The sequence below is a fragment of the Pyxicephalus adspersus genome, chromosome 5, assembly GCF_032062135.1.
Source record: "Pyxicephalus adspersus chromosome 5, UCB_Pads_2.0, whole genome shotgun sequence".
Taxonomy (NCBI): domain Eukaryota; kingdom Metazoa; phylum Chordata; class Amphibia; order Anura; family Pyxicephalidae; genus Pyxicephalus; species Pyxicephalus adspersus.
In genome coordinates this window covers 80,903,628-80,916,505 of record NC_092862.1, presented here as the reverse complement: position 1 = coordinate 80,916,505, position 12,878 = coordinate 80,903,628, and the positions used below count along the sequence as shown (strand labels likewise).

General features: G+C 36.7%; 1 protein-coding gene across 2 annotated transcripts in view; it reads right to left on the bottom strand.

Moving 5' to 3' along the window:
- Positions 1 to 12,878, bottom strand: part of EXOC3 (exocyst complex component 3) — a 29,048-nt gene that overhangs the window by 3,720 nt on the left and 12,450 nt on the right. For both annotated transcript variants that reach the window (XM_072411933.1, XM_072411936.1), the window contains 8 exons: positions 12,705 to 12,822; positions 9,633 to 9,758; positions 8,625 to 8,725; positions 6,501 to 6,611; positions 4,545 to 4,689; positions 3,951 to 4,073; positions 3,062 to 3,223; positions 177 to 304 (listed from right to left, as the gene is read on the bottom strand). In XM_072411933.1, the coding sequence (XP_072268034.1) occupies positions 177 to 304; positions 3,062 to 3,223; positions 3,951 to 4,073; positions 4,545 to 4,689; positions 6,501 to 6,611; positions 8,625 to 8,725; positions 9,633 to 9,758; positions 12,705 to 12,822 (1,014 nt within the window). The remainder of the gene's footprint in view (positions 1 to 176; positions 305 to 3,061; positions 3,224 to 3,950; positions 4,074 to 4,544; positions 4,690 to 6,500; positions 6,612 to 8,624; positions 8,726 to 9,632; positions 9,759 to 12,704; positions 12,823 to 12,878) is intronic.

The following is a 12,878-nucleotide window of genomic DNA, read 5'->3' as shown; positions in this document are numbered from 1 at the left end:
TATATATATATATATATATATATATATATATATATAATGCTGTTTTCAGTCCTATGTTTACGAAAAGGAAATAATATACTTCCCCTACCATTGTGCATAGTGGACAGGATTGAATTTATGATAAGTTTTAACCTAAGTGACTCATAAAAAAGAAGAATTAGGAACATATACAATACCGGAGATCTGGATATCTAGTGACCAGTGTGGAAACTTCCAGATAAAGAAGTGAAGGGTCTGTAAGCTTTATCACTTCTGCAATATCTGTTATGGTGTCACACAGCCCATCTGTTTCCTCATTAAATCCCTAAAAAAAAAACATTTAACATTTACCATTCATATTTTTAAAAAATGACAACATTGTTTGACCTTGTACATTCAGGTGTTAAATACCGAAATGCGGGCGTTTCCTGCAGTGGCAGACCCCGAGTGCCGTCTTTCTATTAAAGCAGTGTTAGTTTGCCAATTCAAACAGGTTACACAAAAGAATAACTTCAGATTTATGTCATGTTATTATTGTCTCCAATTTATGGAAGAGAAACACATTTGGGTATGATCCTTTTTTTTTGCAGTCATCAACATTTATTTTTTTTGTTTTCAATTTTGTTAATAAAAAAAACACTATTTAACCCATACTTGAATATTTTGTTCTACATAGACATGTGAAATTGCATACGCTATGGCTTATTATTATAAGCCATAGCATATGCAGATTGGGATTGTGCTTTTGAAACAACGTAAAAAAAAAATGGAAACGTCAAATAAAAATGGAAACTAGAAATGAAGAATTTGTGGGTAGTTGCTGGAAATACAACATAATTGATATACAGGTAGTCTCTGAGTTAAGGACATCCGACATACGAACGACTCCTAGATATGAACAGGGCTTCCCTGCTCATTCTTGTGCAGGAGAGGCTTGATGGGGGGGAAGGGGACAGTTCGCATGACTGACAGAGGAAATCTTTTGCTGTTCTGAACCTCTTGTAATTCTTTAAGGACCAAGACAAACTCTGCAGTTGTTTCTTTTTGCATATCAAAGCACAGCTTGCTCCAAAAGTTAATAAATGTCTAGGCTCCATAAAGTTTTTTTTTCAGCTTTGTTTGTGATTAGCTCACAGTGAAGATTTTATACAGTAACTGACACCAAGCTGCCTAATAATATGTTGAGACAAACATCTGTCTGTAATTGTATTTTTTAAAATAATGTACCTTTTACGACTTACATACATTTCAACTTAAGAACAGACCTACAGTCCCTATCTTGTATGTTACCTGTACTTATAAAAAAAAAATGTAAAAAAAAAATGGAACTGGAAATGGAACAAAGGGATGTTGGCAAACGAAAATGTAGGAGCCAGAGAGAAAACTCCTTCTGCACCCCTCTTTCCCATTAAAATGTTATACCCATTATATCATGCTACCCAGTCATACATAGCCATCTCCTTACTCTCTATGAACCCCAATTTCTCTCTTATGGCTAACTCCCCCTAAAATGTCATCACTACGGCACCATCGCCCCCTAAAATGTCATCACTACGGCACCATCATAAGATACAAAAAAACTTTACCTGTCATACAGTGCTACCCTATCACAAATAGCTGGCCATTTACCCTATGTGAACCCCAATTTCTCTTTAACAGCAGAGAAAGGGGAATGTAGGATAAGTGGGGGACTCTTGTGGCTACCCCCCCCCTAAAATTTTATCACTGCTACTATATCATTGTGCCCAGTCACATATAAATGTCCACTTAAGTTCTTTGAACCCCAATTTGTCCTGAAAGGGGAGTTGTAGGTATATAAAAATGTAGGATTCATGGGGGACTCTTGTGGCTAACTACCCCTAAAATTTTCTTGCTGCTGCGCCATCACAAGATAAGAAAAACTTTAGGCGTCATACCATTCTATCCACTTACTTTCTGTGATCCCCAATTTCTCTGGGATGGGGAGATGAAGGAACCTGAACATGTAATAGTAAGAACATGTCCCCCTTGGCTATCTGTCACATGAATTGCATTTCTCTGGGATTATCCATTGCAGATATTTTGGGGTAAAAAGGTTAGCAGCCCCCTATAACTGACCAATTGCATTGTATGATGTAGTTTCTGTTTTTCAGTACAGAAATGGTCAGTGGGCAGCAATATATGACCGTCCAGCACTGTATGATTGCTTTAGTTTTGTATTAAATGAAAGATTATAATTAAAAGATTAAATCAAATGAGAATCAAATGGTGAGTGGAGAAATTCTTGATTTGTCTTTTTTTTTACTTATGGTAACTAGAAATATTTCAATTTCATTTCAATTTGAATTAAAACTATTCTAGTTTTAAACATACATCTTTTATGTTTGTTTCTATTGTGGCCTGCACGTTTTATCTTAATGTCAGCAGCGGTCTTCCAGATGAAAAAAGGTTGGGCACCACTGATCTAGAAAATAAGTTAACAAAAACCACAGGGCAGTTTGGGGGATAGGAAAGCATCAGATTAGGACAGGTAAAGCCTATAGGATACATGAAGACATCAGTAAGTTACTAGAACCTTCCGATATGTGGAGGATCTGGTACATATAAGGCATTTAGCCACAGTCAAAACATGGACATGGGAAGCCAATTTTTAGAGAGCCAAGTTTAGAGAGGTTTTGTATGGATGGTTATCTGGAACCAAATATCCCCTCCAACAGATTATTAATTAGTTTCCAGTAAGGAGCTAAGATTGGGCATGTCCAGAATATATGATACAATGTACCAACCTCCCTCTGACATCTCCAGCATCTATCACTAGTGTTATGAAAGATAGTATGCAGCCTGTCAGGGGTAAGGTACCAATGCATTCAAGATCTTATATGCATTTTCTTTATAGAGCTTACAAAATGATACCTTCTGCGCACTGCTCCATATGAGCCCCAAATCTCCAGGGGAAGCTCCCTCCCCAGATTCCGCTCCCATTTCCTCATGTAGGAATGTTTAACAATAGGCATCGCTCGCTCTGTATTTAGGACCCAATATATTTTTGAGATAAGACCTTTTGGGCCAGGCATAGGATTTTTTTGAAGTAAAGATCACTTACAGAAGTCAGGCGTTTAAATAAAAACTTGAACTGCTCTGCTTCCTTAATCATACGTTCTGCTCCTTCTTTACGCTCTTCTGCATTTCTGAAACAAATACGTCTCTGCATGATTGCCTTGAGGTATTCCGTTACTACCTTCCTGTGAGCTTTAACGGTCATTTTCTGCAGACGATGAAATTTCAAGTTACACAAAATATTAGCAATTAATTTAGACTATCAAAATTCATCAGAGAGTGGGCTAAAACTATTGATTTATGCATAACTTAGAACATTAGCTAAAAACAAAAACTGTCAACAACAAAACACAAAAGGTTAATCTCTGTGCAGGGATAACCAAAGGTAAATGTGTGTTTTTTTAGAATGAGATTCTACTCCACAAAGATAAAATTGAATATATATTATGAATTCATAAAATTATAATTTCTGGGTAACAACGAGGCCCTGTTTATCGTATCCATTTTTTAATGCACATTATAGTTTAGAATGTACTTCTTTTTCTTCTTCCAGAGGAATATAATAGAGTGGTCCAATTTTATATGTATTATAAGTAAGATTTTACAAAGAACACTTATGCTTGACAAAGCTGAAGGGGAAAGAGGAAGACCAACAATAAGGTGTATGGATACAGCATAGAAAGTCTTGCAAAAACTTAACACCTAAACAGATGAAATTGAACAATTGTTGAACTTTTCATATTACTGGTCTTTTATTTCAACTTTAGGTGACAAAATAGACTTATGTCCCTTTCTCCTTTTTAATAATTTATTTTGCCAGTGCCCCAGGAATTTTTGCTGATTCTTTATAAATCAAAATACATTTTTTTTAGTTTACTTCTGGTATTAACTGATCTTATAAAATTGTGCTATATTATTTCTTAAATGTAACATACCCGTTTGTAATGGGGTTTGATTTTTGCAAAGTCATTGAAATAGTCCTCTAAGGTGACACATATGGTATCTACAGAGTTAGATCCTCCAAGCCATTTCCTTGTCATTAGTTCATTCAGATGTTGCTAAAAAGGTAACAAACTAGAATTTAGGAAATCAAAACTGCATTTAACATTGAAATTCATTAGACCAGTCATATTCATTTGGTTTATTTTTCTCCTTAAAATGGCACAATATAATGTATTCATAACACGCACTGAGGCATGTCACAGGCCAATTAGGAAGAACACAATGCTACACAGTCACAACTTTTTCAGCAGAAAAGTAATATTTACATCTTTATATGTAGTGAATGTGCAACGTATCAGCTTTACCATCCTTTAAGCCAGACTGGTTATAGTGGTAGTGAAGAATATATCAAACTGTGAATTCATACCAATAAAACTGTAGGTGATGTGATGCCATTGCTACAGCTAAAATAATGTCAACACACTAATTTTTTAATAATTTGTTCATAACAGAAATATTGTACAGTCAATCACTTAATGCAAGAATACAGAAAATACACATAAATATAAGTAAAAATCATATTCTACCTCTAAATCTAGGAAAACTTCATCCAACAAACTTTTGCATCCCTCGTTTGCAATGTTGTCTAAAATGGAGTCCATATTTGTTGAGCCAAATGCCAAAACATCCTCTTCACTTAAGTATTTTCTTTTCAGACTTACAATAGATTCTCTTCAAAACCAAAAACATAAGCCATTAAACATTATACATCCTAAATATCAGGCTATGCTTCATCATCAATTTTATAATGAAATGTAAGACAACAATATGTAGTGGTTTAGAGCAGCGGCCGCCAACCGGTGGTCCGAGAAAATTTTGGTGGTCCACAGCTCTGGTCGGTGCACCCCCGAGCGGGGTCCAGGAAAGGACCCTCCTGGGGGGACGCACCAGCCAGAGCCGCGGACCACGTCCCCAGTACAGTTCTTGGCACAGGGAGGTGGGCGGGCTGTGTCCCGGGACATAACCCGCCCACTCTCCCATCGCAGGCTCAGATCCGCGATGGGAGAGTGGGTGGGGTTATGTCATAATGATGTCACTTTGGGGGAGGTTTCTCCCCCCTTGAGTGACACCTGGCTCCCCGCGCATGCGCAGTCGGGAGCCAATGATTTTAGTAGTCCACCGGACCAAAAAGGTTGGCGACCACTGGTTTAGAGAAAGTCTTTATAGAAAAACATGTCATCAACTTTCAGCATGGTGTTTTAAAGGGCTGTAAGTATTTTATTATAAGCAATATTCTGTGCTGTAAAAAGGCTGAATGTTTTCCAAATTTGGTATAAAAAATTATTTAAGTTGTATAAATCTAATTTAATTTTAACTTTATAAACTCTGCTTATAATAAAATGTCTCTTTACACCTATATATTTATCCCCCCCTCCCCTCTGTCTGCATCTCAGTTCCATAAAATACTTTTGTGTAATTAGCATCCACAAGTGAAAATCATTTAAGAAGAGATCTTGCTGAAGCTTTGTATATATTTTGTGTAGGGGCAATATTATGCCTGTTTTTTATTCTTTTGACTTTAATACTTTCTAGATTACAGACCTGTTCTGTACATATTTCAATAGTTCTAAAGTTACTTACTGCACCATGACAACCAGGCAATTAGTAATTTTAGTCAAAAATGGTGGACAGAAGGTCAGCAATAGTATTGAATGCTTTAGTTTTCCTATTTGTTAAAAATATAACAAAATACTGCTGAGACATTGTCTAGAGCAGGAGAGGGATGTTTTGGAGGTAAATATGGCCAATGCCTTAAAAAATTCTTGTTTTTTTTTTTGGCATTTCATAAATGTATGCTACTGGGATGGAAAAAGTGTGCATGATTGTCAAAAATGTATGCTATTGCAACTTACCAGTTTTCAAATGTGGCGAATGCATTGGTTTTCTTTATTTTCCTTATTTTTATTTTTTACCTAATGAACCTACCAGTAACACAATTCATATCCTAGATTGACCAATCTGTGTACTGTATCTATGGAGACCATTATGATTAACCTAGGACAAGAAGTGTGTTTGGATTACAGAACAACTTCCCATTTCCAACATAGGGATAAATAGTCAAGAAATTAGGCAGGGCTAAATAAAATGCAAGTCATTTCAGAAAAGACACTGTGGTTAGCTCAAACAGGGAGTTAAAAGCTGGAAGCGCCATTTATTTTAACTAGCCAACTAACCAATACATAGCATCTACACACACATTTGATATTTGGTACTACAAAATTACACACATTGGCATCAATACTTTGAAATATTATCAAAACTTTTTTTTTCTATAAGGAAAATACCTGCAGATGATGCAGCAGGCATACATTTAATAATTAATCGAGCCAAGCTATTTATAAATTTATTTTCCTGTATAAAGTTTATACTGTATTTAAATATTTAGGTAAATCGGTAACTAAAAACTGTGTAACTTTTTTGAGTGTTGTCTCCAAATGAATCAAAAGAATACTTTGGATTGTTTGTATGGACTATATACTTACTTAAACGTTTGGCAATTATTAATAATGGCAATCATATACTGGACATAGCAGGCAGGAAGTTGTCGGTTTTTCAGGTGTTCTTCTTTATAGAGTTGAGCTTGTTCACTGTATCTAATAGATTTTATACACACAGTTATCAGGAAAGCACTTCAGCAACTCAGGATGAGAAAAACAAAAAATCAAGTTGAAATGTTTAAATACCAAATAGGATCAGTCCAGTGTTCCTAAGAATCTTCATTTACAAATAACTTTTAATTACAAACCTTTTTTATTTTTTTTTTCTGTACATAAAACACAAGGGCTACACCTCTGTAAGTTAATTATTGCTGTTGGAATGCGTTACACTGATGTCTAGATTTCTGTACCAAAAGCATTACACTGTTTTTCATGAAATTTTTTTTTTTTTTTTACATTTTAGACCTGTAAGTTACAGGAATATGTCCGAGCAAGGGTCTAGTAGATATCATGAATATAAAAAAAAGTTTGAAACACACAATCATGTAAAAAAAAAAAATGTACTTTTAATAAAATCCTATCCTTTTTTTTTGCATAGAAATTTTTGTTTATATTGTGGTCTTGTAATTCTTAGGATTAACTCCCGGGTATGACAAATATATTTATTTATTATATTATAATCATAAATTATAATATAATACATAAATATAAATAATAAGTTAAAACAATAATGAAATAATAGACAACAATGTAATCTAAAAATAAAATTAAAAATGTACTTTTATTTTTATTTCATGTTGTGTGGTGTTTTTGTACTGTAAAAACCATTTAAAAGCAGATTACATTGTCAACACCAATCACATCACCCGGAAGATGACTCATCTTCTGGGGTGATGTGAGGGGGGATTTCCCTGCCCAGCTCACACAGACAGAGACAGACGCTGGATGCTGGAAGCTGCTGGCATCTCCGGAGAGATGCACAGCACAATGCAGGATTTCTGCATTGTGCTTGACATCTCACTGCAGATGCCAGCAGCAACAGCAAATCTTTTATTTCTGCTAGAGGAGCTGCGGACACTGGGTAAGTATTTGCTTTCAGTTGTAATCCGAGTGTCATACAATGTATGACAATCGGATTGCAATATAACATATGTTTACATTTAACCACCTGGTGAGAAAAGTTCAGGGTTAACGATAATTGCAACTTTTTTTTAGCACGGAAAAGTTCGGGCTTAACGGTGGGGAGGTTAAAATATGCAGAGCATAGTCTGCTTTGTCAAAGAAAAAAAAAACAAGAATATTTAGGTGCCCAGGATTAGAAATAGGTACTCTAGGCAGTACCAGGACCAAGTAAAATGATTGGAAATTACCTAGCCATCTGATTAAACAGTTGCCTGTCTCCGACTTTAATGGGGTAAATGTAGTAATCTAGTAATGACTAGAAAAGAAACAGACAGTGAAGTTGTATTGTTCCCTTATGTGGTGGTCTGTGGATTAATGGCTACTTACATTGATGGTAAGTGGAAAAGGGCCCTAGCAGCCAGTGGGAGAGGTTTCTCCTTACTCTGGTGGACAGTGTAGAAGGATCTCCTTACAATGGCCACTAATAGAGAAGAACCCAATCAAAATGGTTGCCAATAGGAAATTACCAACTTACACTGATGGCCAATAAAGAAGAACCACTTTACAATAGTGATTAGTGGAAAAGAATTCTTAGATTGGTTGTCAGTGAAGTGACCCATTACACTGGTCGTTACTGGGAAAAATGCTCCTTACTTTGGTTGTCAGTGTAAAGTATGTCCGATTATCAGCGTAAAGTATGTCCGCTTACAGGTAGCTAAAAAGATCGCTGTTGTCAAGGAATCCTTTTTTCAAGGAAGAACTTTCTTATTGCTCAAGAAAGCCTCAATGGAGAGGAGAAAAAATGTCCAAAAGAGATTTACTTCCACACTTCACAGCAAACGCTGGGTAGTGCTAAACCTAGCAGATCACTATGCCCTCTGCAGGACCATTCAACCTGGAGACCTTAGTCAAAGTTGCCACTTCCACATAAAAGAATAGGAACATAAGCAATGTTTGCTGACTATAATTTAAAAAAAAATGATGTGTCTAAAATACAACAGCAAAAAAAAAAAAAAAATGAATGGTGATATGTAAGGAAAACAATACCTGTTAAGAAATGTATTCATTTGCTGGAGGCACAAATGCAAAACCTTTTTCTTCAATTCTTCACTAATCTGAGCAGCTACCTGAAGGTTCTGCTCAAACATCTGTAAAGAGAGTCAGAAAACCATATCAACTTGCAGCAAAAATATAGATACAGTTTTATGGACCGTTTAGGTAAACCCACATTCTGGTACCAATATGCCAGTTTTGGTTACAGTTGGAAGAGCTACAACCTCCAAAAGGATGTACTGCTGTCTGTGTACCTTTTTTGAAGACCCATGCTTTCTATTCAGCCAGGCTGGAGACAAGTTAGAATATGTGTTTGATTCCTACCAGTTTCTTTGTCTTTTCTAATTTCCTATTGCTTCTTATACCAGTGACCCTATGTAACACTTGTCCTGTCTTATGGTGACAACACTCATTCACTGTAATGTATCTATGTAGATTTGTCACCCTTGAACAGACAGTCAGCAGAGGATTCTGTTAATTGGTATCTAGAACCTGATGGTTCTTATAATGCCAAGAACCACTGGGTCGTCCTGGCATTTGTCTCCCTATTCTAGTGCATTCATTTTAAAGGGGCATGGTCTGACACCACCCTGAATTTTCTGTCTAGCAGATGCCAAGGCCCACTTGATGGCTAAGCACTCTCCACTACTCCATACTTTTTCTCGGCCTTAGTAAGCTTCCGACTGGGAAAAAAAAATCCCACATCTGACAAAGCTCTCCAAACCAAAATTCCCCAACTTTTTTGCAGTACTAAACCTCTTTTCAGAGGGACCATGTGCTGAAGAAGAATGGAATATATCTACCATGTCGGACTCAGCCCTGACATCCTGTACACATCTCAACAACCCCCCTCCCCTCTGGTGGAACGAGCCCAAACAGTGAACCCAAATTCCAAATCTTTTATAGGGAGGAGCATTCTTTCAAACTGCTTTACTGCAAAGTGAACTAGGAAATGCGACTTTCTTTAAATATAAACGTTATTTACTTTTTGAAAAATGTTACCTGAAAAACAATGGCTGGCAATGTGGTTTGGTAGTAGCCATCCTGGTCAGCTTCAGGTTCTGTATCTTTATCCCAGTCTTTTTTATCTGTTTCTAATGCTTTTCTCAACCAAGCAATAATATTGAACTAAATTGATACAGAAAAAGATTGTATGATTAGACATTAAATCTACAAATTTACCAAACAATGAAAAAGGATTTTTATTGTACTTACTGTAAATGCATTTCTGCAGTATTTCATAAATATTAGTAAACCCTAAATCCTTTACATAAGAAAATGCTGCAACACCATACCGCAATACTTATACTTCTACTTATTTTAAAGTAAAGCTGCACATTGGATAAAATGTACCTGTTGATCATGACAGTTACCAGGACTTCCTCTTTTTATGTGGCAACGCAAGTCAAGCCTGTAATCTCTTGTTAACCATGCCAAACTAACTGCACATTCTCCAGATTTTTTTTTTTGCATTGAAAACCCCTGTACTTGTCCAGTTCTGCTAGTCTTGAAGTGCACATACTCCTGGAACCCGTTATGCGAGCACCACATAACACATTCAGCATACAGTAATAAAAATCTGCAAGAATACCAATGCTTTCCTCAAAAAATAGCAAATGTGGGTAAAACATTTACAGATGTGTTCAGTAAAAAAAAAAAAAAAGTTAGGGAAGCATGAAGTTAGGGGATCAGCACATCACAGGACACTGTGGTGTCTTTTCAAAGTACATTTTGAGGGACAAACTTAAACAGCTTCACTTCAGCATAAACATAACACAAAAACTGCTTGGTCTAACAGAACAAAAAAAGGCTTACTTCAGCAAAATAAAGTTCTGCAGCCCAAGCAGCTACCCCAGGATTGGACCTGTTACTCACAAGTATCAAGTGGTCCAGTTTTCAAAAGTCCTGGCTTCCAAAAAAAGCATAAAGCTGCCCACAGTTCTGTCCCCTTCAGCTTTGCTCCTTGATCTCAGACCCAGAAATCATGGACTGTACTGCAGTGGGATAGGAAGGCCCAACCAGATCCTTCCCTCCTATCAGACCTCACTGGGAATATGCAGACTAGCTTTGAGCACCAGTTCACAAAAAGGACATTGTGGAATTGGAGTGCAGATAAGGGCAACTAAACAAATAAAAGCAAGGGAGGAGCTCAGCTATGAGGAGAGATTAGCTGAATTAAACCTATTTTCCCTTAAGAACACATTTACCCCACCTGGCAGTATTCCCGAGTGTGGCTCAGGTGTGAAATTTCATTACAAAAAGTGGTAACCCCGGGCCATACTCTGGGTTGAATTGAGGGCTTACCTGGTCTTGACGAGCCCGTGGCGTCCTCCAGCGATGCTGGCTCGGCATCTGTGTCCATTTGGCGATACCCAGCCGGCATCTGCGTCCCCTGGCCTCGCATCCCGGCGTGTGAACATTGGGGATGCGAGGCTAGGGGATGAAATGTGTGTGGATAGGGGGGCGGGACCTGCGGCAAATTTAAAATTAGAAGTATTTTTGAATGTCAAATGTACCGATTTGACATTTAAAAATACTAAAATATTCATACCCCCAGGGGGGTTAAGAGGGGATATATTCACCTTGTATAAATATATAAATGGTCCATATAGAAAACTCTCTTCCCAATTATTCACTCAAGAAGTTTAAGCTCTGGATAAGGAAGGGATTCTTCACTGTAAGGTCTGTGAAAATGTGAAAAAGGCTCCCTTAGGAAGTAGTTTCAGCAACTACTATTGTTTGCTTAACGAAATAGCTGGATGCTTTTCTAGAAGCACAGAATATAACTGGGTATTAAGGCTTTAAAGTAAAGATAACAGACTGTTGATCCAGAGAACATCCGATTGTCTCATGGAGTAAGGAAGGATTTTTTCCCCTGTTGGAGCACACTGTACCAGGTTTTTTTGTTTTTGTCTTTTTCTGGATGAACTATGTCCATAGGGTTTTATATCTGGGATATGTTTATTTCCCTAGGGGTTGAATTTGATGGACATATGCCTTTCTTCCACCTGACTTACTATGAAACTATCCAAACGTCCGAGCCCTGTAATAACTTAACAAAAATGGCAACCGCAGGTCTCCAAACCAAATTCCAGCACTCTTTTTGTAGTTCAAAACTTCTTTTAAAAGGGGCCATGATCTAAAGAAGGGAGGAATATATTTATCATCCAGAACCCTGCCCTAGCATTCTGTACAATTACAGAAATGCTACCAGCCTATTTGTAAGCGACAGACCATCACCAATAAAGGATGCACATTATAAATCCAATCCCAACCTATATGAACAAACTGCTCCCTCAGAGTTATAGGGCAAGTAGGAATATATATTTTAAAAGCAGATGAAAAAAAAAGAACCAGTGCCCATAAGTTTAAGAGTGTGTGTGCAATTCCACTTTAAAGCTTAACAAAACTAAAAATTGTTCAAGGCAAACATTAATAGCAATCAGATTGAAGGACAAATACAAACAGCACATAGTAAAGTAGTGTAGAATATGGGCCAAATGTACACTGCATTACAACTATTTTTTTCTTAACTCTAATCAGATCAAAGCAGGAAGAACAATAAATGCTAGACTTCATTTTCCAGCATTCCTGCAATCAATGAGGCGGGACTTTAGGCCACAGAAGTTGGTTAAAAGAAATTGTAGGACTTCAGTCTGTTAACAAGAAACAATAGGCTGTGTGGGTAGGTGTACAGCTATAGACCAAAACAGTTATGCAATGGGTTTTTGAAGTACAGTTCCAAAAGGTAATACTTCTAAATCTCATCAACCTACATGATGGCTTTATAATATTACCTTGCATTTTTGTTTAGTTTGGCTTTAAGGTTCAACTCTTTTCTTTTTGAATACAGTGCGGAAGGATTAAAATTGAAAGTTTCCTTTTCTCTTTGTAGTCCCATTAAGTAGTCTTTTACTTTTCTGTTTTACTGTTTCTGTACTGCTGACCTTGCAATAAAAACTTGTATGGTACTTGCAGAAATTCTGCTCCCAAAAACGGGGATGTTGGATTTTTACAGATCATTCTTTGGTAAATTAGCAGATTCTAATCTGAAAGGTAAGTAATGTTACTTACTTGGAGAGTTGCCATATACTTATCCAGAAGCTGATCCACTATTTTCACAGAGAGAAGTGGTTTAAGTAATGTCACATCTACTTCTGGAACCAAATCTATATTTCCCATCATTTCAGAACTGTAAGATCAATGTATACAATTTGAAACCAATTGAACATTCATTATGAAATTAAA